This window comes from Anabrus simplex, chromosome 14, assembly GCF_040414725.1.
Source record: "Anabrus simplex isolate iqAnaSimp1 chromosome 14, ASM4041472v1, whole genome shotgun sequence".
Taxonomy (NCBI): domain Eukaryota; kingdom Metazoa; phylum Arthropoda; class Insecta; order Orthoptera; family Tettigoniidae; genus Anabrus; species Anabrus simplex.
This window is the reverse complement of record NC_090278.1, coordinates 21,298,920-21,325,508: the sequence shown is the minus strand read 5'-3', so window position 1 is coordinate 21,325,508 and position 26,589 is coordinate 21,298,920. Positions and strand designations below refer to the sequence as shown.

Below are 26,589 nucleotides of genomic sequence, written 5' to 3'. Positions count from 1 at the left end.
TTATATTACGCAGCATGTACACTAACAGTCAAACATGTGTTTTTTTAAGGTTATAGCTGATAATTGCAACTGAGTTTGATTTTGTGGTGAATTAATGAAATAGCTCTATACACACATACCTGTTTGACATATTTGTTAAGACACTGATGAACCAATTTCAGAAGTAATGTCACTAAATCATTACTAATCATTCCTATGAATTTGTCACATATTACTTTCAAAACAAGGAACACTATAATCTTAATTTGCACGAAACACAGATCGCACATAAACTAGTCATCAGTCAGTAAAGAGAATTCGCAGTCCTGAAACATAACAATAATAAACACACAGTTTTAAATAATTTATTTAAACGATAAATTCTGAATTAAGTCACATCAGATCTCATTTAAAATCACATGTTCAGGGACAGCTGATCCCTGTTTACCTACACCAGCGCCGCGTAGTGTAGGAACATATCAAACAGCAGAAGTCTTCACACTATGTACTTCTATTCATCCTGTACATGATATAGTTATATCTATATCATCTGTTGGCCAAGCACGCATCAGTTTTTGGTAATGATACAAAGTCTCTCATAGTGCATTGGCACTGCCGGTGACTCCAGGTAGTCTACACAGTGGCCTCCATGGTATGCACTAGCCATGCGTCTTGGTGGGTGTGCTAAGTACTAACTGATGAGCCCAACTTAGCACACTGGGGCAAAACAGTGGCAACCAGGAATGAGTCAGCTCAAAAATTTATAAAGTCCAATAATGGACCATTCATATTGGTATTAGGATCTCGATATCATCAGATATGTTCAATTAGATTTCCTATGGAAATGGTCACTGTATTGGAAGTCATGTAAAATTGGAGGTACTTAGCTATGACTGTAGTATCAGTCATAGAAAACTTGAGGTCCTGGAGGTATGATCATGATATCAGCAGTCATGTAAAATTTTGGTCTCTTCTGTATGATCATTATATTGATGGTCATGTAAAATTACAAGCTTTTTTCTTAGTCTGCTGAAAAATAACCTCAGTAGCAATGACAGCAATAAAGTAATATAATTTTCTGGCCTGTGTTTCAGTGCAAGTTCATTAGAAGTAATCAACAACCCCAGTACCTTCCAACCGCTTCAGTTGCAGTGTGAAATGGATGTGGAAGTAAAGATCAAAGAGGAACCAACCTGGCTTGAAGGAACCTTAAGTGCATCACTTGTAAGTCTTATCCCAGCAGAATTTAACCCTTAGTAGGTGAATAAGTTAGTTAGGGGCATAATTTACTATATGCTTCCCCATTATTAATACCAGCAGTCACCATTTGCTGCATTGGCATCTAGGTTATTGTCTCTGTTTTGTTTGTTGGTCTTGAAATATGACACAGCTCACTACACAATGCTGCCAACTTTTAGGAACTGCAAACAACATTATTGATGTACATCTACAGGTCTTGCTAGTGGCAAAATCATTGTTTACGGGACAAGAAAAGGGGTTCTGGTGGCTTAAGCCCTCTTCATACAAACTACTCACTTTTTGGGAGGTATCAGATGAAGATAGCGGTGAGAAAAATGAAGGTGATATTGATCGGCTTTCTAGAAACCAGCCTTTTGCTAATGCAGAGGCCATCGCGACAGCTGTAAGGGATGGTGAATTAAGAGAAGAAAACCTGGTTTGCAGAAATGATATTCCTGGTTCTTAAGAAATACATGATACTGCTTCTGCATCTGGTGACACAGCAGGACCTCACGAAGTGAAGAAATGTGTTATTCCTGAAGAAGCCAACTGGTCGAATGTTGATTTTCCCATGTGCAGTGAAAGTGAATGGGTGTGAAACAGTGGCTACTGGAGAAAGAGGTTAGTCTAGTCAAACTGTTTGAACCATTCTTTGATGATGACGTTTTGGAAACGTTTCAAAAGAATACAAATCTGTATGCTTTCCAGAAGGACTTAGCAAATCAGAATGTTACAGTTGAAGAACTTAGGGTCTTTTTTGTAATACTATTAATTGCTGGTTAATCTCAGGTCTCTAGGCTTAGAATGTAATGGGAACAGAGTCCAGACTATCCTAACAAAGTCATTGTTAGTGCTATGTTCAGAATCAGATTTCTACAGATTTTGACACATTTGCATGTTTATTACAATAACCACTTAGATGCAGGTGATAAGTCTGTTTAGGTCACACCTTTGTGGAATGCACTGAACAAAAGGTGGCTTCAGTTTTACCACGGAGACATAAATATTGCAGTAGATGAGGTGATGAATAGAAATAGAGAATATCTATTGGATATTATTATGATAAATGCTAATGTAATTAGTAAGTGTTGTCCAGATATTATTTAATTAGAGCATATAGGGGGGAATTTTAAAGTCTGTATTTCATTTAAGTAGGTTACATTAGCATTTTTTTGCAATGTAAATTCTGATTGCTTGCTTTATATTCAAATATTTACTTTTATTTTTGATGTGTAAAGTTTTTGATCTGTGTTGATGTCTGTGAAATGGTGTGAACTGTCGTATATGTGCTTACCGAAGGCTGAATGCCAATTATATCTGATCATGTTTTTGTCTTGTTTTGTATCTTGAGTGGAATTTATATTTCATTTGACCTTTTAATGTGGCTTTGCAATTAGGGTCTTGGCACTTGAGTTCATAGACTCCTGGCTTTGAGAAAAGGGTCTCTTTTGCTTAGGTTGCACTTGCCGATGTGTAACTGCAGTGTGTTTTTCATTCTAAAGGTTACTTTAACCCTCTACTGCATACTGTTGCCATTAGGCAACAAATAACTTTTCACCTGTATACATGAATAAATATTGTAGGCAGAGGTAGTTTTACGTCACACCTTCAACTGTACAATCAATTAAACATATATTCCAGTGGTGCTTTGTTTTTTTTTATTGTTATTATATATTATTATGTGCATAACTTAAGACAAAACAGCCCTACAACCAAAGGTACTCCTTCCACCCCGTCAACATCCACGCGTTCCAACCACCGTTTATTTTACGTGGGCCCTCCCCATCATATTACCACAGGCTTTGGAAGTACCTCTGGCTCAACCTCAAAGACATTACCGACCTACGGTCGTGCAAGTATACTTGCGCCCTGCAATACGTACCCATGGCCAGTAGACAGTAATGTTCGGTCTTTGAATTTTAAAAGCTTAGCGTAAAATCGTGAAAAATCGTATATATATTCCAATATGGCAATCCACATCACATACGAGTGTTAAGCTATTAGGCCCAGTCATGAATTGCTGGTACATCTAAAACACTGAGCGTTTGTTGAACATTAAAGCTTGAAATTTTCTTCACCAAACGGAAACGAAAAATAATTCATGCAGTACAGTGTTAAGACCTTGTTTCTTGAAAATATTAATTACTTTGTATGTGTTCTTGTTAACGTAGTTGAGAACCACATATTTTTCCTTGTCATGTGTGGTGATTTCCCAGGGATTTTTCTTATGTTTATCTATTTTGCCTGGAGGGTGGTTGTTTTCTTTCATGATTTGTTTAATGATATTGATCTGTTTGTTGAAATCATTTGTACTCATAGCTCTATGTATCATTGCATTCAGTCCTGCTATTTTGAGTGTGTATTGGCGGCTCTACCCAATGACAGTAGTGTGCGACTTCTGAATGAGGTTTCTCTATACTTTGTAAGGCAGGTTGTCATTATTCCTGCTGATTGTGATGTCTAAATAGTTCATTTTCTTGTTATTTCCTGGCTCCATTATGAACCTCATGGACTTGTAAAAATCCTTTTGAATGCTGACCTGTTAAGATGATGTTTTTGATGTTATTCAGACAAGTGTTTGCTATTATAACTGATAATTTTGAGCCCATGGTTAACTCTTCCTTTTGGCAATAGATTTTGTTGTTGTTTGCAAAGCAATTTTGATGTAGTGTTATTCTAAGAAGGCTTATAATTTGTTTGGTTTCTTGTAGTGAAGTGTTTTCTTTCAGAAATTTTCGATAATTTTAATGGATTCATCTATTGGTATGTTGGTGTACATGTTAGTGATGTCATAGGATATCATACATCTGCTCTCTGTTATCTTGACCATTTGCAGTCCAAATTTCTGTCACATGTTATGACAGTCTGATTCAAATTAATTTTGCACATTTTTTACCTAGTCAGATTAAACTCAGATCTTTTATTAGTAACTATAATTATAATATTATTTTGATTATTATATCACATAAACATGAGTCTAGTGAGTTACTTACATGTTTACACAAAAGTCATCAGTGCAGGAGTGAAAAACAACACAAAAAGAACTGAAGTGGAGTAATGCAGCTAGGAGGAACCTGCGGTCCTCTAGTTTCCTGACCTGATGAATAACTTAGTCTAGGAGGCTCACTATCATGAAGTGTTACATTCCGGTGAACACTATTGTTGTTTGTATTCCCACTTGTATGTGCGAAAGTATTTTCAGCATCACTGTTATTCAAATGATCAACAATGATCTGAGAAGCGTCATCATTGCCGTGTGCCATATTCCCTCCTCCACCCCGGACCATTACCTTTGTGCGTCTTCTTGCTTTTTTAGCAGACACTGGAACTTCCTATTCTGAATCTTCAGAAACTGCATATGATTATTCCTTGCTTTTAAATGCACAGGTCCTGTCGCTGAAATTTCACTTGTAATGCTGGAGTTCACTACACCTTCATCCTTACTTGACAGTTCTCTAAACTCTTCGTCTAATTCAAATAAATATGTTCATTGCTGTCTCAATAATCATGCATACGTATTTCTCTTTCATTCTATTTGCCACTTTTATATCACAAATTCAACTGAGACAATTCGTATTCACAGATATACACGCCTAGTACAACACGTGTGCACACTACTGAATGTAAACAAAACTCAGCTGACAGGCCGCAGGTAACCATGACGATACACGGCTACATATATCTCGTATTATTTCCATGGAGATGAAAGAACGGCTTCCTTTGTGCACAAAAATTTGCTCTAGAAATATCAGGGATATCGATCGACTGCAATCAGGTCAAAGAAAGTCAATAAATAACTTCTTAAATAGAACAAAACATAATGTCGAGGTGACCTCGACGTTGGACTGGAAAAGGTTAAGTTGATTCAGTTCTTTAATTAGTTCTAGGCTGGTTTTAATTGATCAGTCTTCATTAGGTGAGGTGTTCTATGTTAGAATATGGTCAAGTTTTTTGCTTAAATTGTAACTTGGTGCACCTTTATAATTTATTATTGGTCTAATGGGAATCAAGTTTTTGTGTGTTTTGTGGAGGTCTCTTAGTGTGGTGAGTTTGGGATTTTTGATGGCAAGGCTTTCTTTTTCTTGTTTTGTGAGAATATAGTTTGTTCCCTTCATAACTTATTCTATTTTGCTTTGAAATTTATTTGTTGGGTCATGTTGTAGTTCTTGAATTCTGTTATTGTTTATGTATTCTATTCTTGGGTGCATAGAAAAAACAGAAGATTTCATCAGCAACAATGGATTTCAAGAACTACAACATGACCCTACAAATAAATTTCAAAATGGAAGAAACAAGCTGTCAAGGAAACTGACTTTATTCTCACAAAACATGAACAAGAAAATCTCATCACCAAAAATCCCAAACTCTGCACACTAAGAACCCTCCCCAAAATACACAAAAACTCATGTCCTATTAGCCCAATGGTTAATTTTAAATATGTGCCAAGTTATAATTTAAGCAAATAACTGAACCAAATTGTAAAAGAGAAAACTCACTTAAGGAAGGCAGATAAATTAAAACCGGCCTAGAACAAATTAAAGAAATAAATAAACTTAAAATAAGAGAGAGCACACATCTCTAACATGTACACCAATATGCCAATGGATGAATCCATTAAAATTATCAAAAATTGTCTTAAGGAAAACACTTCACTATAAGAAACCCAAGCCTTTTTGAACAATGCTACACCAAAATTGCTTTGCATTCAACAACAAAATGTGTTGCCCAAGGGAAGGGTTAGCCATGGACTCACCACTATAGGATATAATAGAAAGCAACCTTCTGAATAACTTCAAAAACATTTTCTGAACCTCTCAGCGTTTAAAAGAAATCTTACACTGGAGCAGATATGTAGATGACATCATATGCATGTATGATAATGTCATTACTACAGTAATGCACAACAGTTATTAAACACACTAAATTCTGTACACAAGTCCATCAGGTTCACAATAGAGCCAGAAAGTAACAAGAAAATAAAATATTTAGACATAGCAATCAGCAGGAATAATGACAACCTATCTTAAAAGTATACAGAAAGCCCATTGAGGCATCACACGCTATTGACAACAAGTCAAACCAGCCATACACACTCAAAATAGCAGCATTGAATACAGAGCTATTTCCATACCAATGAGTACAATGGACTTCAATGAAGAGATGCAAATCATTAAACAAATCACGAAAAACCACCCTCCAGGCATGGTAGATAAACCATTATATAAACATAACAAAAATCTCAGGGAAGCTACCACACATGACAAGAAAAAATACATGGTTCTCATCTACATTAACAAGAACACATAAAAAGTAGTTGATATTTTCAAGAAGCAAGGTTTTAAAGTAGCCTTTAGAATGAACATTACACTGCAGAGACACAACAGCAAGTACAATCTAAACAAGAAGACCGTTTTTCATAGTCAGGAGTCTTTGAACTCAAGTGCTGAGAACTTAACTGCAATGCCGTGCATATAAGTTGAACGAAACATAACTTCCAGACAAGATACATAGAGCACAAAAACATGATCAGATATAATTGGCATTCAGAATTTGTAGAGCACATATAAGACAGTACAAACCATTTCACAGACATCAACACAGATCTAAAAATTTTATGTATCAAAAATAAAAATAAAAATTTGAATGTAAAAGAAGCAATCAAAATCTACATCACAATAAATGCTAACGTAATCAACCTAAATGAACATACACACTTAAAAAATTCCATGATATTCGCCCTACTCACATAATACGATGATTCGGGCAAAAGTCATGGCAACTTTTTTTTTTTCTTGTAGATATGTGAACGGAGCACAACCGTTAACACCTTTCCCTTTCGTCTGCATATGTCACATTTTCCGACCGGACTGGTATCTTCAAGAAAAAAATTAGTTGCCATGACTTTTGCTCCAACCCTCATATCTGGACAGCGCTTACTCCTTAAATTAGCATTTATCATAATAATACCCAATAGATGTTCTCTATTTCAGTTCTATGCTTTATTTACCTAAAATGATTAACTTGCATTCATCCATATTACATAAAAGTACATTATAACATGAAGTAGGTTAATAACCCTTTCCCTCTGCAGGATTAAAAGAAGGTTTGACAGTGTTTCACCCGCTCCACCCTATTTCTCCCTCTCCTCTCCATGGTGCAGTATACTAGATTTTAATATCCAATAGGAGGGATCCGCAATGCTCCCCACACCACTCCCATGCTTCACCTTCACTCTCTGTGAGCAGTGTGCTGTGCCCATATTTTTCCATTTGCCTCTCCATGACCACTGTCCTGAAATAGTGTTTGGTGACAATGGACTTGGCATTGGCAGTCTAGATAAGTATAGAAGTTTTTCTTTATATTAATACTTGCAAAAATACTATTTGTTAATACTTGTTCACATTATCACTAAACTCTCTACCTTTGACAAGTTTACACAACATGAACAATGCTGTACATATATATGCATGGTTTAAGTGATGTGACAGAATCTGAGGATGTTCTTGTAGAACGAAACATGTCATTCTTTGTATAATAATGTGTATTTTTTACAGCTATGTTTATAGTGTTATAATATATGATACACTTTTGTGTTTTCGATAGATTGGAACATTTAACTTGGTCTACAATGGAAAATATGGCTTTTTTCTTAATAGCCTCCCCGTTTTGTGCATTGTTTTTCTTCCTTTCCTTAGTTTGGCTACTGTTCGCTTTCTTCTAATTGAATGGGTTTTTATATTTTAATTCTCTTTGATTAGTAAATTAACTTTTATTAGAAAGTAAGCTCTTTGTCGCAGTCCTTCCTGCACCCCTTTAGTGCCGACAAGGTTTTATGAATCCAACGGAGAAATTTAAAGGTCTTGATGTAGATCATGAAGTAGCTTCTGAAACTGCAGATGTACACTCCAATACTGCTGGTTCACGAGCGATGTTCTTCTCATCCCCACAGTTCTTTACAGAACACTGCATAACATCCTTGTATTAGTAAAACATTTCATTTGTAGTTGGTTTGTGTTTGACAAACATCACATCTTTCCCAGGTATGCGACTGTGATAAGCCTGCTTCTTTCATTTTTTTTTTTAATTTTTACACTCGGAAGCACTGAAATGCTGTTTGAAACAAAACTGTCTCAATGCATTATGTAGCCCCTGCGAGCTCTGCAAAACCAGAGTAGAAAATGTGATTAAAATATTTCAAGGGTTTTTAATCTGTCTGTAAACAAACTCTATGCTGAGAACATGGAATTAATATTTCTCACTATATGGCAAAATATTTAGAACAGTTTTAACAGTAAGGAAGTGGTTCAAACAACCTCTGTGTTTTGATTGGCATAATTGGACATATGAGAACATTTAACACGATTTAGTGTTTATATCTGTGGCAGCTTCATTCCAAAATTATTTGCGAGATCGCTTAATTCCATTTCCGGTGGGATATCTTCTGGTATGGCTAGAAAATGTTTCTCACTTTATATTAGGTTCTCAGGCCCGTCCTAACTCTGACTTAAGGTGTGAGCGAGGGTAGTATCACCATTCTCAGTACAGCGTTGGTTTTAAAAATCCTCTGCTGGTAGAAATCTTCCTTAAACATCAGTGAAAGTTTGAAAGTAACTATAATACTACTATTTTGTAGATGTGTGTTATGTGCGTACCTAATATATCTTATTTCCCACAGGAAAATATTGAACATGTGTCAGAAATGATACCTCTGAAAAAAGAAGCCAAATCAGAATTAACAGAGCCAGGACCAACACAGGAAATCTCATTTGAGGTAATGCACATAATTTGATAATTTGATAGTGAAAATAGTTAGAAAATAGATCAACAGATATCAATGGTTGAACTTCATTCCTATGCATACTATTGATAGTTCTGTGGAAAATACACATTTTTATGAGATTGTCTGTTTACTTACCTAATTTTCACTTTTCCCTCAAGTTGTCCCAAGATCTTGTGTAATGTATCATGTAGCATTTGGGATAGCTCCAAAGACTTCTACTGTATATCATTTGGGAGCTGGTAACATTGCTACTAATACTTTTGACTTTGTAAATATTTTTGAACATGGAGTTGCTATAAAATACATTCCTTTGTTACTGTTCCTGGGTATTTTACTAGTTGCATCCAAATGAAACACTTTTGTAATCTTATTGGTTATATTAATTATTGATTTCTAGATATCTTTACAATTACTTGTAGATACAAGTAGCAGGTGATATTCTTGCCTACTGTGAGCTTACACCTGTATACTACATGCATTTTAAAAATCTCGTGGCAAGTGAAAAACTTTCTTGTTCTTGCTAATGTGGTCTGTGGTGTTACTAGTCTATTGTGACTTATAATATTACTTAAATTTGCAATAAATTAATAAGCCCTTCCGGAGTGATCTTGCCTTTCCGTTTCAAATGTGGTAAAGGACAGTGTTTGTGAATAGGCCTTGCATGTTCACCGTTACACACTGGAACATTTGTTACATGAATTAATATCTTACTACCACGATACATATATGATTACTGCCATCATCCACTGCATAGCATGTATGTTGTCTTCTATTGGTGTGACTATGTTGCTATGGGGTATTTAATTGCCCATTTATTGTGATATTGTAATGATGATCTCCTTCGGGAGTTGTGGTTTAGCTGCTGAATATGTAACCATTTGGGCAAGCTGGTGATGGGAGAGGAAGTACAGTCATGATCAGGGAGTGTACTAAATTGTTCTCCTAGAAGGAAATGGGGTGTAGTAGGGTATTGAGTGTCAAAAGGGTCATAATTTAACTTTAGTGACGGGACATGAGTATGTGTTGTAAGAGTGGTCTATTCTTTGTTGGTGAAGCGATAAGAATCCATCACTCTTCTGAGGTGACAACTGCTTCCCAAATTCAAACAAAGTGTGGTGCTGCAGGAGGGAAAAAAATACATCAGTCCCATGCCTGCAGATGCAGTGAAGAGTTGTTTTACCTCAGGGTTGTTTTGCGGAAAGTACTCCGAAGTAGTTTGTGCCGTTATCGCTGTAAATGTTCAGGGGTTGACCTCTATGGTAACTATGTCAAGAAAGAGAGGCAAGAAATGTAGTTGTGGTGAGATCAGGTATCATGTCTATGTAGAGAGACTTGGTAGCTACATAGAGTGGTCTTGTTTGATCTCATGCCAATTTTTATGCGAATTTGGCCAGCATAGTCTATTCTAGTTTTAAGGAATGGGTACATCAGGGATACATGCTCCCTTTGTGTTTTTTGCATTAATTGTTCAGATGTATCTGTATTCAATTTACAACACTTGGGACATGCATGAATGTGGCATTTTTACTGTCGTCCTTGGTTAAAATCCAAAACTTGTCTGCCAGAGTTGTGATGAAGAATTGAGTCCCCGGATGAAGTGGTCGAAGGTGTTCCGCCATCTTAATTAGATTTGTGAGATGATGATATTTATACAGAATGATGTAATGTTTGTATGCCTCTAGAATTAGGATATTGTGCAGTTGTGCACCGACAAGAAAATTGCCTTTTTGATGTATGATTGAACTTATAGTCTTAATATGAGTTTATAATTTCCGACACAACATTAATGCAACATTTGACAGCAGGATTCAACTCAAATATGAACATCGGACTTGAAGTTCTGTCAAGATCCTAAGGATTCGGCAGGCTGGGAAATTGAATTGAAGTTTTCAGGAGCTAAATCTTAAAATAATAAGAGTACCTTTACACATTCACACTCTTGCCTTCTCCTGTATTGAATGAAAAGGCACACATTACATATTTACATATATACAATTAAGAATCATGAAACTCATTGTACAGATACACTTTCTAGCTCTTGTTTAGATAGTCCTTCTCAAGTCGCTGACTGTCCTGTTCAATTGCAATCTATAATACAGTAAGTTTGTACCATACAAAAATGGTGGTTACTTAGCTTTTGATTGAAGATTTCTTCAATCTTCGGCGTCGTCTTCTGTCTTGAATTCTTCTCTGTGCCCACGATACCATAGTCTCGTTTAGCTGTTTAGCTCTCCGGGATGTGTAGCTCTGGGATTTGAACACAACACCTTCATTCTCTGTCCTTGAACAGAATAGTCATTTCCTGTACAGTTCTGCCTACAAGGTTTGGTTTACTGATACGACAGGCTCACTATGACACTTGGCCCTCCTGTCAAACAGTTGTTGCAGGTCAAGTCTCTGCACTAGCAGCCTGCTATTTATGCTGTACAGAGTGCTTCCCTCACTGCCTTGCATAACTCGACACAGTTTCTAGACTGTTTGCTAAGCAACATTTAACTAGATCTGCGGCTCACTGCTACATACATAACCTACTATGGCTCATAGCCATACACACATTACTTGTACTGAAGCTAGGCAGTTTCTCTCCCTTTGGTGCTCAGCCACAAACACAAGTAGTTATCACAGTAGTCAGAGTCTCCCTTTGTAATGTACAGCCACATACATGTTGTTAGCACGGCAGTCGGTCAGATTCTCTCCGATCTGCCGAAGTATCATTCCCTACATGTTACGTTCGACTTTTCTTGAAGCTTTTCTTTCTCTACTCCTGTAGAAGTAAGCCTTCTTAAGTCTGATTCCTTCACGAGTTCTGCCCACTAACTAAAGGGGTGTGTCATAGAATTAACTGGAACAATTTTGCTTCTTGCTGCGTCAACAATCTACACGATATTTGCTTCGATTGACTTCTAGAAACACTTACAGAACTTCTTTTGCATTCTCTGATTTACACTGACGCCGTGTAGCTGAACATTGCCCAATTGTAACATAAACCCACTTCCTGTTGCACCAGCTTGCTTCAAGTAAAACTTGTATGAAGTCTTATGCTTTGAATACCTATAACTCTCTTCCACTTAATAAAATTATCACTCAATATTTTGAAACACTATAATTTCTTGCCACTCTTACATGCCATAAAAACTGTATCAATACTCAATATCCTTTGTCTCGGAGTTCGTGGATTCGAGACTGGCTCGAGTCTGTTCACTCGGCACGGAGACATGAAAGGGGCGTGTTGCGACACATGCTCGTGACAATTCACTCCATAGGTTGTTTACAAAATTTGAGATAAATGACGAACGATATGCAGCTATTATAATATTATAAGAATAATGTGTAGTGAGGGAGTATTGAATATGTATATAATTATGTTTGTACAACTTATAATTTGGGCAAGCGATCCAAGCAATTATGATGATGCAAAATGGGGAACCAGTTACTGTGTCATTGAAAATGGTTGAAGACGGTTGAAATCGGTCAAAAGTGCTGCTACAGGTGGCTTGGAAACCCAGGGTACAGTGGGGAATTATATGCTGAAGATTGTAACTAAGCAATGTGGATGAATGTGTGAGATTGCTGTTTGCTCTATACTGGGCTCAAAATCACTGCAACTATATATTTCGTCTGCATCATCATTGTCTACGGTGTTCAGTATATCGTCCAGACTATCTGCACTAAGTCTTCTACTGCTCGATTTGCTCATAATGACTTAAAGAGAAGGGAAACTCACAGCCCTGCACACCTACATAAACAATCCATGCGCGAAATAGACAGGCACAATGTCACCTTAAAAAGCACTCTTCACGTACCCATATGGGGTTACACCAAAACAGGAATTGATGAACGTAAGGTGGACTATATGCTTGCATAAATAGGCGGCCAGCAGATGGTAGGAAGATACTTTATACAACATCGAAACCACACTTACTACAGTTAATTATGTCTAGATCTTCCTTGTCAGTACAATTCAATAATGTATTGTATATCTAAATGATCAACTACGTATATACAACACAAGTACATGTTTAGAGAAATTTAAAATTCTCTTCTTCACATTCTAGATAAAATCACATGCATTTGAAGACCTTATTTAACATTATTTTATGTTCTAACAGATTGCGGATAAAATGACAATAAGTTACAACAGCATTTATTAAAAGTTCACTCATGAAAATCTTTCATGTTATGGCCAAATTTTATAAAACATTTGTGTGTGGTACATTAAAATTTAGCTGGTTGACTTCTGATCTGAAATATTTTTCAGTGGTATTACTTATGGTCTTTCATAGTCTCACCGCCCTGATTGGGTGTAAAGTTTTTATGCTTAGTGTTGACACGGTCTGCTTATCCAGTACAACATCTTTACAGAAAATAATTCTATTAGGCCAGATAGTTTATTAGACCTGTTAAGTAATATAGATACATGTGTCCAGTTTTCAATTTAAAAGGAGGAGAACAAAAGTTTGAACTACTTAGATGTAAAAATAACTAGAAATAATGAAAATCTTATATACCAAGTATATAGGAAACCCACACACACAGATATCATAATTAACATTTCTAACCACCCAGGACAACACAAGAAGGCAGTATGCTATAACATGATTAATAGAGGCATTATCATACCATTAGAGAAAACTTCATTCAATAACGAAATGAATGTCGTATATTGCATTGCCAAAAGAAATGGTTACTCCAAAAATTATGTAAATAGGATCATGGTGAAGATCGTGGTTAAAACTGCAACTCTCCTCATAACAAGAGAAAAAAGAAGAAATTTGTGGGTTACTTATATCTAGAGGTGGGAATTATAGGCACTAAAAACAGTTAAAATAGGCAGGCATATAGGCTTCTAAATTAGTCAAAATAGGCAGGTAATTAGTCACTAACATGTAAAATAGGCAACAAAATAGGCATGAAAAATACTTGTATAATTTAATAACACGTTTTATTACTGTAAAAGGTTTTTACAACAAGCAATGTTTCAATGTTTTCCGGTAACAGTCTTGTTCTCCTTTCAGGCAGAAATCTCTCAGTCTGCCTCTGTGGTGTAGTGGTTAGTGTGATCAGCTGCCACCCCAGGAGGCCTGGGTTCGATTCACGGCTCTGCCACAAAATTTGAAAAGGGATACGAGGGCTGGAATGGGGTCCACTCAGCCTCGGGAGGTCAACTGAGTAGAGGTGGGTTCGATTACCACCTCAGCCATCCTCAAAGTGGTTTTCTGTGGTTTCCCACTTCTACAGGAAAATTCCGGGATGGTACCTAACTTAAAAACGCGGCTACTTCCTTCCCTCTTATTTGTCTGTCCCTTCCAATATTCCCATGCCTTCACAAGGACAAGGTACTAGTCCTCTTCCCCATTTGTATTCCATGGCACAAAGTCTCACACTCCAGGACACTGCCCTTGAGACGGTAGAGGTGGGATCCTTCGCTGAGTGCGAGGGAAAACCTACCCTGGAGGGTAAACAGATTAAGAAAGAAAGAAAATATTTCAGTTGTAAATCTCTGTTTCACGGGAATTGATTCAGAGTTCAAAATACCAATTTTTAATTTTCATCCACTCTGTCACAAGAGACCACCGACGTTCTAACTCCTCGTTCAGTAATTAAATGATTATTTACATTTTATCAATATAAATTAGTGAAAGTTCACGACTACTGCATTGCAACATAATAACCTTCCACACTATGTAAATTAATAGGTTTATAAATACTACAATGAAATGCGATCGTAGTTCAGTCACAAAAGAGATAAAAGGAACAAACGAACTTCCTTACAGCATGCTTGGCAGAAGACTACCTTTCCATCCATAGTGAAAATGGGATCCCCTGTGATCCACCAATTCAGCCAATAGGACTTTGACGATTTTTCTTTCCAATTGCAATTTTTTCCCGTCACGCCGACGCAGATAGGTCTTATTGGGACGACGGGATGGAAAAGGCCTAGGAGTGGGAAGGATGCGACCGCGGCCGTAATTAAGGTACAGCCCCAGCATTTGCCTGGTGTAAAATGGGAAACCATCTTCAGAGCTGCCGACAGAGGGGCTCGAACCCACTATCTCCCGGATGCAAGCTCACAGCTGCGCGCTCCTAAGCCCACAGCCAACTCGTACAGTGATTTTTCTTTGGGCATTGCCACAGACACACTTCTTCTTCACAATAAATCACAACACGTTCTGAAGATAAAGGGTACGCGTACAACAGTTCATATTGAGGAGGTATAAGGGTTCAACATTGATTGGTTCTCGCATATGTCTTAGCAGGGTGGAGTGGTTGAAGGCTTCGAGGTCAAATTATTCGTGGTTTCTCCTAACCAAAATTTCCCAAGAACTATTTCTGGTGACTTCCAAGAATTCCCGTTCTTGTTTGTGGGGTAAACAGATCTTGAGAAATGAGAAAATAATACTGTCGAGCACATCAAATACAATATAATGCACCGGAAGAAAATCAGCTTCTTTAAAATAGATTAAAAAGGCATCAAATAGGCAATTATACACCAAATAGGCACAAACCCCTGAAATAGGCATTTATAGTCACAATAAAACCAACAAAATCTGGCTTAAAGAACCCTAAAATGGGTTTATATCTCAAAAGCCTATGTTTCTGAACACAGGAATAAAATAGGCAAATAGGCAAATTCCCGTCTGTACTTATATCAATAGGCACCCATATAGTCATGCTAAACTGTTTCCAAAATATAATAATGTGTCTCTTAGGACTAATAACAAAAATGATAAAATCCTGTTCTATTCTGACAGCAAGAACACATGCAGTACTTATAGTAAATTGGGAATGTATAGATTGATATGCCAAGAATGCCAGAAAATGTATGTGGAGCAGCCAGTTAGAAATGTAGCAGTATGCTATGAAGAGCAAATCAGTGCAAGAAATTATGCTAGATACTCTGCCATGTGTGAACATATCCATGGGAGTAATCACCAGTTCACCAACATCAAAAGAGCAATGGTTCTGCTACATCCTTTAAATAGGCTAAGCATAAACAGATGGTTGTTCCCGAGAAGTTGGAAATTTATAAATTGCAGAAGCTTGCCAGAAAAAATAGTCCAAACAAACACTTGGCAGGTGATAATCAGTTATTTAAACTAGCAATCCAATATTCTAGAAAGAAGCAGAAAGAGAAAGGGCAATAAGATGGGGACAGTTAAGAAAAGCGCAAGTGGTCTGTAAAGGTCAACTCCCCTCCTATGCTGCACACTTCTCCCACTTGACCCCTCCATATTTTCAACCTACCAGCTAGGCAGTCTGCCAATTGAGCACATAGTGCCCACAAACTTGCAAGGCCTTTGCATCCAAAGTAAGTCATTTTTAATTTCGGTGTTGGCTTCTCATTTCAACATGTTGCCTTTAGAAACATTACATTTTATTTTTATTTTTCTTACAAACAAATGGAAAGTCCAATTTAACCTGGCAGGCTTGATCTACAAATAATAGAATAATTTTCTGTTAAGATATTTTATTGGTTAAGCAGACGTGTCAACACTAAGCATAACAACTTGGGACCCAAGAAGGGTGGTGGGACTATGAAAGACCATAAATAATGCCTCACCAAAATATTTCAGATCAACAGGCAACCAGCTCAATTTTAACATAACACATACAAATGTTTTGAAGAATTTGGACATAACATGAAATATTTTCATGTTTGAAGTTTTAATAAATGTTGATGTAACTTATTGTCATTTTATCCGCATTCTGCTAAGACATAAAATGATGTTAAATAAGGTCTTTATATACTAGTTGCGTCTGTATACACTATACTACAATTCATTAGTTAGACTTTTAACCTTAGGGATGAGGTAAACTTCCGAAAGTAACCATTGGAATATGACCCCTACAGAGCGCATCTGCAGGTGTTGGATAGGTGGCCCCTACAATATGTAGGGCTGGTTGAAATACCCAATACAACCTGTGGACCAACAGGTAGCCCAATTCCTGGGGGCTTTAAAATACTGGGACACCCTCTCTCCAGGGGTCAAATATATGGAGGGCCCTTGCCCTGGGTTATGGTTGAAGTCCTCAGCAGCATCTACGGCAGCGAAGATGAACTTCAGTATGGTGGAGATGGCAGAAGGGGCAAATCCATAGTACCTGTACTCCAGAGGAGCGGCTACGAAAGGCGTCTGCCTCTATGTTAGGGGTGGCCTAATTTTGAACCTGGCGGTGGGCATAAAATGCCTTTGAGTGTGGCGAGCCCATTGTAACAACAGCCAACATGGATAAAGCAGATATGGTGTCTCAGAAAATATTAGGCCATCCCCTGCTAAAACCAGTGCACAGCTGTTTGGTTGCTGGGGGAACTGTGAGAAATGGGCAACCAGCACCAAACTACATTAAGATTGCTACAGTAAATGTCCTGAAACTGACGTGAAAGACAGAATAACTGGTTGACTACATGAAAGAAAAAGATAAAGCCATAGTCATTGTCATGTCTTCGAAAGGTAGTTTTTATTAATATAACAACTTTCTTATTCTGAAAACTTGCCAGGTGGTGCTAGCCTTAAAAATGTTAACTGTTCATGTCTCTCGCTCCTGACCAATAAGAGAAAAGGAATGGATCCCTACATGGCCATGCATTTATGAGCTAAATGCGACTTGGTAATTTCAATTTTAACTCCATTTATGCTGAAATATATAGGTACAATATGCTGTAGATGAAAAATTTATTTAACCTACAAAGGGCTATCGTCTTGCTACAAGACGATTCGTAAAACGTTATAACAACTCCTAAAATCGGTATAACGGTCGATTTTATGAATATTCTCGCTGTAAAATTAAATTCTCTATCTGCTGGGCAGTGCAAGTAGGTCTTTAGTTTGGGAAGGAATGCAGTAAGCGGCGATCTTGTCAGATGTGAACTAGTCTTTGTTTACGTCTACTCAAACTGTCCAGTCACTTCGAGCGTTTGAAGATTATTGTTTGATAGCCAATTTAATTGTGTGTCTGATTTACTCTATTTTAATTGGTTTATTTTAGTTTAGTTATTAATATAACGTAAACATGAGTGAACTAATTGGTTCAAGTGCAATTAGAAAAGCATTGGAGAACCTTGGGAGTGATGAAAGTGAGGACGACATTGCTAATGTAGAAGATTTTCGTGTTGATTTATCATTTACCGGGCGAGTTGGCCGTGCGCGTAGAGGCGCGCGGCTGTGAGCTTGCATCTGGGACATAGTAGGTTCGAATCCCACTATCGGCAGCCCTGAAAATGGTTTTCCGTGGTTTCCCATTTTCACACCAAGCAAATGCTGGGGCTGTACCTTAATTAAGGCCACGGCCGCTTCCTTCCAACTCCTAGGCCTTTCCTATCCCATCGTCGCCATAAGACATATCTGTGTCGGCGCGACGTAAAGCCCCTAGCAAAAGAAAAAAAAAAGATTTATCATTAGAAGACATTTCTTCTAGAAGTAGGGAAGAATATGACTCTAATTTAGATACCTGGGACTATAGTAATGCATCAAGTAGTGATGCAGACAATCCAAACATGCTAACCCTCTCAGACACGTCTAGACCTAATGACCCGCCACAACAGACTCTCTCCGAGTATTTTTACCCATGACTTTTTAATTATTCATTGAATATTTTAATGTTATATATCATTGTGCTTGTAATGGAATTTGGCACATTTTGAATATTTTTGAATTTAAATTCAGATAATGTAGTGCTTGTGACCAACCACGAAATTTGGAATATGTGTTGATTAGTTTTTTAAAATATGACTAAACATCCATTATACTTTTACTGGATACTTGTAAGTAAAACTTTGTACTCTTCTCTAATTCTTCTTGAACAAATTGATATAAAATATGCCATATGTAGTTACAAATCGGTATTTATGATAATGTTTTAAAAATGTATCTGTACGCTGCCTTAAAAATGCTCAGCACATAAGAGTGAAACGATCGGCACTTAGAGGGTTAAGCACTATATACTACTGTATAAATGATACAGAAGTATTAAAAATGTATTATTTTGATATATTGATGTGTTGTTAAATTATTAAAATTGGTTTGTAGAAATCCTATTTCTGGCGTGAAATCTCATTTTCAATATAAATTGTTGTTTAGAACTGAAAAAAGTAAAGCTGTCTGTAGATTATACAGTGCTTATGCAGTATCTTTCTACATTATTAACAGTTAAGTTTTCTGAGTTGCTCAGCTATATTTCAGCTGTTAATTTTAATACTATAATTGGTTTTACATTAAAGTAATGATTATCAATAAATTTACTATTTGTTAATTGATCATTCACCGAAGTGCCATTTAAATGAGTTTGATCCAACCCAATCTCCTCCCTTTTGAGATAAATTGAGCCATGTGCACTTCTCTATTCCCAGATATATTTGATCCATTATTCCCTGTTACAACATCTTTCCTGCAATTTACTGGTGTTTTCTTACAATTCTCTGAGTATTAGCTTCAAAATATTTCATGAGACCAATCTGGACGACGGTTTAACTTAAAACAAGTGTATGCTTCATTTCTTAATATGGATAGATCAGTGTTGATATTGCACAGTCAAATTTCATAGAACATTCGTGATATAATTTGTTCTTGATTCTGTCCCACAGTGGGAGGATTTGTTTGTTGTAGCGTGTTATACTGAACGTTCACAATGTTAGTTGAAATGAATTTAGTTGAGTGTTTTACACCAACTGGTGTTCTGTAAGGATCAACTTGCGGTAGCTTGATCACCTCAGGAATCATGTCTTCGGTGGTTTTTCTGAGTAGGGTCCTTGTGTGGGGAACTTTGGACAGAGCTGCAAGAATATAAGCATAAACTTGGAAGCATAGTGTATCATAATTTCAATGCCGATATGCTTGATTGACCTCTTAAAGAGATACTGGGTGACCACATACAGGAAAGCCGTGATGAGGTAATGGCTACCCTCAATCCTAGAACCGAAGAGCATCGGTAGGCAGCCCAACTTGACTTGAAGGGAGGAAAGCATGCTCTGCATGGAATTGCTGCCTTCCTTGATCTTGAAATGGCTTTCGACTTTGTTCCACACTGTGCGATCTGGTCTTCACTTGTGACTTTGTTATGCCAGAAATGCTTCTAATTTGGATCAAGATGCTATACACAGACAACAGCGGTTGTGTACATTGCACTCTCAGCATAGAGCGCTTCTCAGTGAAACTTGGTGACCCTATTGCCCTGTGTCCTCAGCATGGGCACAGTCACATGGGACCAGTAAAGGAGTGTTCCTAGGACTCTCTTATATGCAGATGATGTTGCACTTGTTGATAGATCCAGAACAGAACTGCTTCTCCAAGGTGAAGATTGGAATATCTGTCTCTCAAAACACGTCCTTATAATGAACATAAAGAAGAGTGTATACTTGGACTCATCCAAACCATCTAATGGCTCCATCCAAGTCAATTCAGGTATCTAGGGTGTCGCCCACAGACTGATGGTGATGTAGTTGTTGAAGTGCAAATTATGGTAATGTCAGCATGGATGACATGAAGAAGTCACAAGCATACTCTGTGGCAGAAGGATTCACTACTTCTGAAGTCCAGAGTATAGTGCATGGTAGTATGTCCTGTTGCTCTGTGTACAGTGTTGAATGCCAACAGACTAAGAAAGGTATGGATTACCAATTATGCAACATGGGAATGTGTATACTCCATTAGTCGATGGGTATCGCAGTCCTGCATCATGTAAAAAAGATACCATTCGCCAACAAATATGCATTGCACCCATCACTCGTGAGGCGTTGGACGTGTCTCCAATGGAATGGTCATGTCCTTTTGCAGTACCTGATGCAGCTGACAGTTTCACTTAATCCTTTGAAATTTATTTGCAATGTCCACATGCACCTACGATATAAAAAGGACATTGAAAATAAGGTACAAAAATATAAAACTAGAAATGCTGCTGTGATTGGTAAAGTTTCTTTGGATGTACAAAAGTCAGTTAGTTACGATATATAACAAAATGTGTAGTGCTTAATTGATACGTATATGTATGAAGCAGCTATACCAAATGATTTAAGAGTTGGTGTAGTAGCACCCTGTATATAAAAAAATTGATAAACGTGATGCCAATAATTGCGCATTACTCATCTTGACTGGTGTTGCGTGCAAGCTCTTGGAATGCATTCTTTCTGATAATATTATACACTTTCACAAATTTACTAACTGGTTCGGGAGAAGGTAGTTCAGGTTGAGGAAACATTGTTCCACTGAAGCTCATCTTGTAGATTCCAGCAAGATATGGCAGGTATTTTAGATTCAGGAAGTCAAATGTGTTACGATAGACACATCTTAGGCTTTTGATAGGATAGACCTTGGAAGACTACTGACGAAAATTAAGTGCAATTGGGCTAGGTAGAATAGTGACTAAATGGGTGACAATATTTCTATAGCATTAGATTATGTGAAACATTATTTGATCCTGAAATGATTATGAAATTGAGTCCCACAGTGCAGTATAATGAGACCTTTATTTTCTTATATATATAATCAATATCAATAATGAACTGGAATCAGAGATAGATATCAGGCAATGGTAAACAGGGTGTAAAGTCAGGTTGTGTGTTTTGCAATTAGAAAGAGTCCTCTCTGTTTTAATTATTGTGTTGATGGGGTGAAATTTCAACATGGGGATGATAATGGTAATGATAGTGTTTCATTGTGGTAATCATGTAAACCATATTAAAAATAAAATTTACAGATCTCTTAATATGATTAATGGGTTATTTAGGGGATTTAAAGGTTAGGACATATACATCTCGAACAATGCCACAATTAGAATATGAGACTGTCAACAGAATTTCTTGATTAGAGAACAGGAAATAATGTACAGAAACGCTCCATTTCTTCTAGGTGATTTCTGACAAAAGGGTTGTGTTACAGAGATGTTGCAAATTTTGGACTGGAAAGACATGGAGGAAGAAGACAAGCTGTTCGGCTAGGTAATATATTCTGAGATGTCATTGGTGGGATGGCTTGGAATTCAGGGGGACATATATTGGCAAATGTTCGCTTATACCAAGAGGATTCAGTGTTTAAAATAATTTAGCAAGGGAGTTGTTTCATGCATTTCCACAATCTTTTTCTACATATATAACTGACAAACAATCTGCCAACCGGGTGGCAGCACTAAATGGTTGATGGATTTTATGGTTGATTGATTCATTGATTGAGACATTGATTGATTTTTTGGTCTTAATATGATGTACGGAGAGGGGTGATGGATATTTGTATTGTTATGAATTAAGCATTGTCCACTTGTTGGGAAAGTGATAGGAATAATGGCAGATTATTTGATATTGACTGAGGTGTTTTGGGAAAGAAAGTGTATAGGAGCATGGAAATGAACAAAGAGGTGACAAGTCAAGTCATGTATAGAAAGATAGGTACAGGGGAATGTGAATATAAGAGGATCAAGAAAATAACTGGTCAGTGTGGAAACAGGGATGAACAGAAAGCAAATGAGAAGCAAGGAATGGTATTGGTAAGGATTTGGAGATTGGTCCTTTCATGTTCCTCCTTTGCAATTGTTACCTTTTCTACTGCTATCTTATTGTGTATACTTTGCATTTTCTTATCTATCTTATCACTTATCCAGAAAGCAGTGGCAAAAGTGGCTCTGGTTAGGAGGCAGCAGGTTGTTATGCTAATTAGGTTCCAAAAAGGGTAATAGAAAGAAAGAAAATACATAAATAAATAAATGCAACATAATTTTAATCTTGTAGCAGTTGTACAGTGTTACATGCTGTACATGAGTTGACTATATTTGTAAGTGCAGAAGATGTTATGAGTAGAATTTTGTAAATAATATAAATTTATTACAGATGAGCTGTGCGATTAATCAAAAATTGTTAGTGTGAATTGTACTGTATAACACTGTATTTTCTCTGTATTTTCTCTTGTCAGTTTAAGATATAGTGCCTGATAATAATGCATGTTTGTGTTCCATTTGCCACCGAAGTAGACACCTCTTTTGCAAATAAAGTGACTTTGATTTGATTCAATTTGATTTGATTGTTACTTTTCATTCTTAAATATTTACATTGGGAGATAATTAATTATACTGTTATTGTGCCAATATGAAATTTGTTTTCTCAGCTGTTTCTAGTTTAGGCCTATATGCTCATATTTTTATTCCTTTACTTCTGTATTCTACTTTTCTTGTTTCTTTCTTATAGCCTTCCAAGGACATTAAGAAGGAAATAGTTATAGAACCAAATACTGATAATCAGCTGCTGGCGTACATCAAAGAAGAAACACAGTATGTACATTACAAACCCTATAAAATATGGAATATGTTGTAGCTATTCACAGTTGTGTTCAGCAGTGGTTGTTTTATCTCTTTAACTTACCACTTGTATCAGTGTAATCCTTCCTTCACATGGTTACATTAAAACAGTAACATCTTAAAATTCTGTTGGTAAAAATTATGTAAAATTTTCAGGAAGTTTAAGATCATATTTATTGTTCCTTCATGTAGTTTTCTTAAATACCCCTATATCTACAAAAGATCTCTGATAGAAAGAGATATTTCTGAAGTGTATTTGTTTACAATACCTTTAAGGAACTGTCAAAAATGTATTCTTTCTTTCACTGTCACTGCATGATTTGTTCAACACATTCTTATCATCTGAAATGCCATCTGCAACTGTTGCTACCAGATATTCTCAGTAATTTTGTATGTTTGTACCAACAGTGACACACAGAAAAAGGCTTGTTTGTAGATTATAACCTAAATCTGTAAATTCAAAATTATTTTTATGTACATTGGAAACAATGTAATAATTTCAAACTAATATAATTTAGCAACATTAATCAGTGTATTGATTGCTTAGTTCGGTAGTGTTATAACTGAAATAATGTCATTTTTTTAAATTATTGATTTTGTTAGATACCTTTTTTTATGATCCGGTTCTATTTTGTGTTAAGTCAAATTTCTCCATTTGTGAACACCATAGCAGAAAAATAAGACATTCAGTTCAGAAGTGCTACATCTTAGATATCATAGCTTTCAAATAAAACTTTCACATTCTTGTAAGTGTATAAAGATATTGTACCAGTAACTTGTATTGAGCATGAGGGTTTTGCAGGCCGTGTGCGGTCTTATGTTAGGAGATTGTACAAAGAGGGAAAAAAAATTGTTCTGTAAATGCTGACCACATTTTTATTAAAATCAGTAAATGGCCTATCATTTCCTTGAATATTTTTCAAATTGGACTCCATCCACACTTAGAAGTCAATAAACTGATAATGGATTGTCATAGCTCAATTGGTAGAGCAACCTACGCGAAATCCGGAGGGTGTGGGTTCGGATCCCACTGGTGTCCGGTTTGGCCTTTTTTGTTCTGTACTTAACATCTCTCCAACACGTACTACATGTACGTAACACGACCTATTACGTTGAAAGTCTGTTTCGATTACAATGCGGTCGTGAAAATTCAATATTCATTCACCAATGTAATTAATAAAATCACTTCTTGATATAATTAACTTGGATAAAAGAAGTTCATTTTTGAAGTCTATAAATGGCAATATTGATTAACCCTCTACTGGATACTGTTGCTGTTAGGCAACAAATAACTTTTTGCCTGTATACATACAAGTGTTAAACTATTAGCTCCAGTTAAGAATTGCTGTTACATCTAAAACACTGAACATATGTTGAACATTAAAGCTTGAAATTTTCTTCAGCAAATGAAAACGAAAAATAATTCATGCAGTAGAGTGTTGAGATCACAGGGACATAATTAGTTATGTTAAGTGAATAATGTTCATTGTTTAAGTTCATAAATAACGACATTAATTGAGTTCACCTTGGAAAAGAAAGATGATTCTTGAAAATGGAACTAACAAAAAAAATTTCAAATGATTAATTGGTGCAAGCAAGTAAAGTTCAACCTTGATATGCCTATCAATGTTCAAGCTAAAGTTCATTCTTCAATTTGCTAACTAAGTAACTTAACATGGTGACAAAGTTTTGATTTGTAAAATATTAACGAAGTGGCTAACTTTGAAAGTGCCCACTCGTTAGCAATTTCTTCTGAATGACTTACTATCACACTGGCTTTAAGAAATAGCAAGGCATTTAAAAAATTTGAATGTATGAGTCTGAAATAATGTTGAATGTGAATTAAAGCTCCTAGAAAGTTTAAAGTGACTTGCTCACTTGAAAGTTATTTGATAAGGCACAGTTGACAGTATTGTTTAATGACACAGATGCATATCACCTTATTGAAGAACTGGCTCAATTTGACTGAGTTCGCACAGACTGTAGTACCATGTCTACCATGGATCAGGAACACCATCACCACATATCCCTGGAAGTTACTACGCCCATCATAAACTGGAACACCATCACCTCGTCCCTCGAAGTTACCACGTACACCATAGATCAGGACCACCCTTACCATGTATCCCTCAAATTTACCACATCTCCATTGGCAGAAGTTCACATGAAAATACAGGTGGTCGGAGTATGCATGGGGTATTGGTTTAAGCACACCACTTCGAGTGCTATTACACTGTTCGTTCCAAGTAGCACATGTAATATTTGCAGTAATTTTGCACGAAATTCACTAATAAGGTGAATGATTTATCATGAGACACTGAAATTACCAAGTTCCACTTGCCAGTTTCATGCAATTCAATGAGTTTTAAACAAAGTCTATGCTATGATAATTGAAGATTTTCGCTACTCTGACTTCATTAAATTCTGACTGTCTGGTTAATGCACTTCAAGGAAATTGAAAGGAAGTCTATTCATTCAACTTTACAGGTGATCTTAATGTAGGATTCAGTCTATGTTCCCGATGTGTTGAGAAACATTCTACTATCACTCTGTCACCACGAAATATTAAATAGTTAATGGCACTGTATCTACTTCTAACCATGAAGTATTAGGCATGTAGTTTCCACAAACAAAGTCTAGGTGGGTAATTTACTCATAGAATTTAACACGTAGACTCGTATTAGTTTTATTAATCAACAGTTCTATCACACACAGTATTAACACGTCCGATATCTAACACTTGTATATTATAAGTCACACAAAATCTTTAAGTACTTGGAATGACTTATTTTGCAGGTTTTATACCACTGTCGGCTGTACCTTGCGGGTACTTCGTTCAACGTTCGGACTTAATACTCGAGCACAAAGTTGAACATTACTGCCGGCACAAACTTGGACAGCAGGTCTTTGCTGTGCTGTACTGTTCCTATACTGACCTCGTTGGATAAATTCGCTCGTCTTACATACGCTGACTGGACACTGAGCGTGCATGTCTTTGAAATTACGATATATCTTGACGTATCGTAATCTATAATCTTCATTTCCGTATTGACGAATTACACAAATAAAAATAGGAAAGAATTTCCACCAATCAATACTTGTTTTTTTATTGCTTATATTAAGCTACAGGACCGGTTTCGACCCCATATACAAGGTCATCTTCAGCTGAACCATGAATATATATTTATATGATGAAGCTTTGATTAAATTGCATTGTCAAAGGAATGTTATATGATGATGTGCATTTAGTCACATACAAATGGGGCATGTCTTATCGTAAATTGGCATATATGTCAGTATGTACAATATTGCAA

At 36.6% G+C, this 26,589-nt stretch overlaps 1 protein-coding gene across 1 annotated transcript in view; it reads left to right on the top strand.

Moving 5' to 3' along the window:
- LOC136885792 (zinc finger protein 567) overlaps positions 1–26,589 on the top strand; it is a 103,989-nt gene that overhangs the window by 66,119 nt on the left and 11,281 nt on the right. Inside the window, exons 5-7 of the mRNA XM_067158525.2 lie at positions 1,074–1,203; positions 8,894–8,989; positions 23,166–23,248. Of these exons, the coding sequence (XP_067014626.2) occupies positions 1,074–1,203; positions 8,894–8,989; positions 23,166–23,248 (309 nt within the window). The remainder of the gene's footprint in view (positions 1–1,073; positions 1,204–8,893; positions 8,990–23,165; positions 23,249–26,589) is intronic.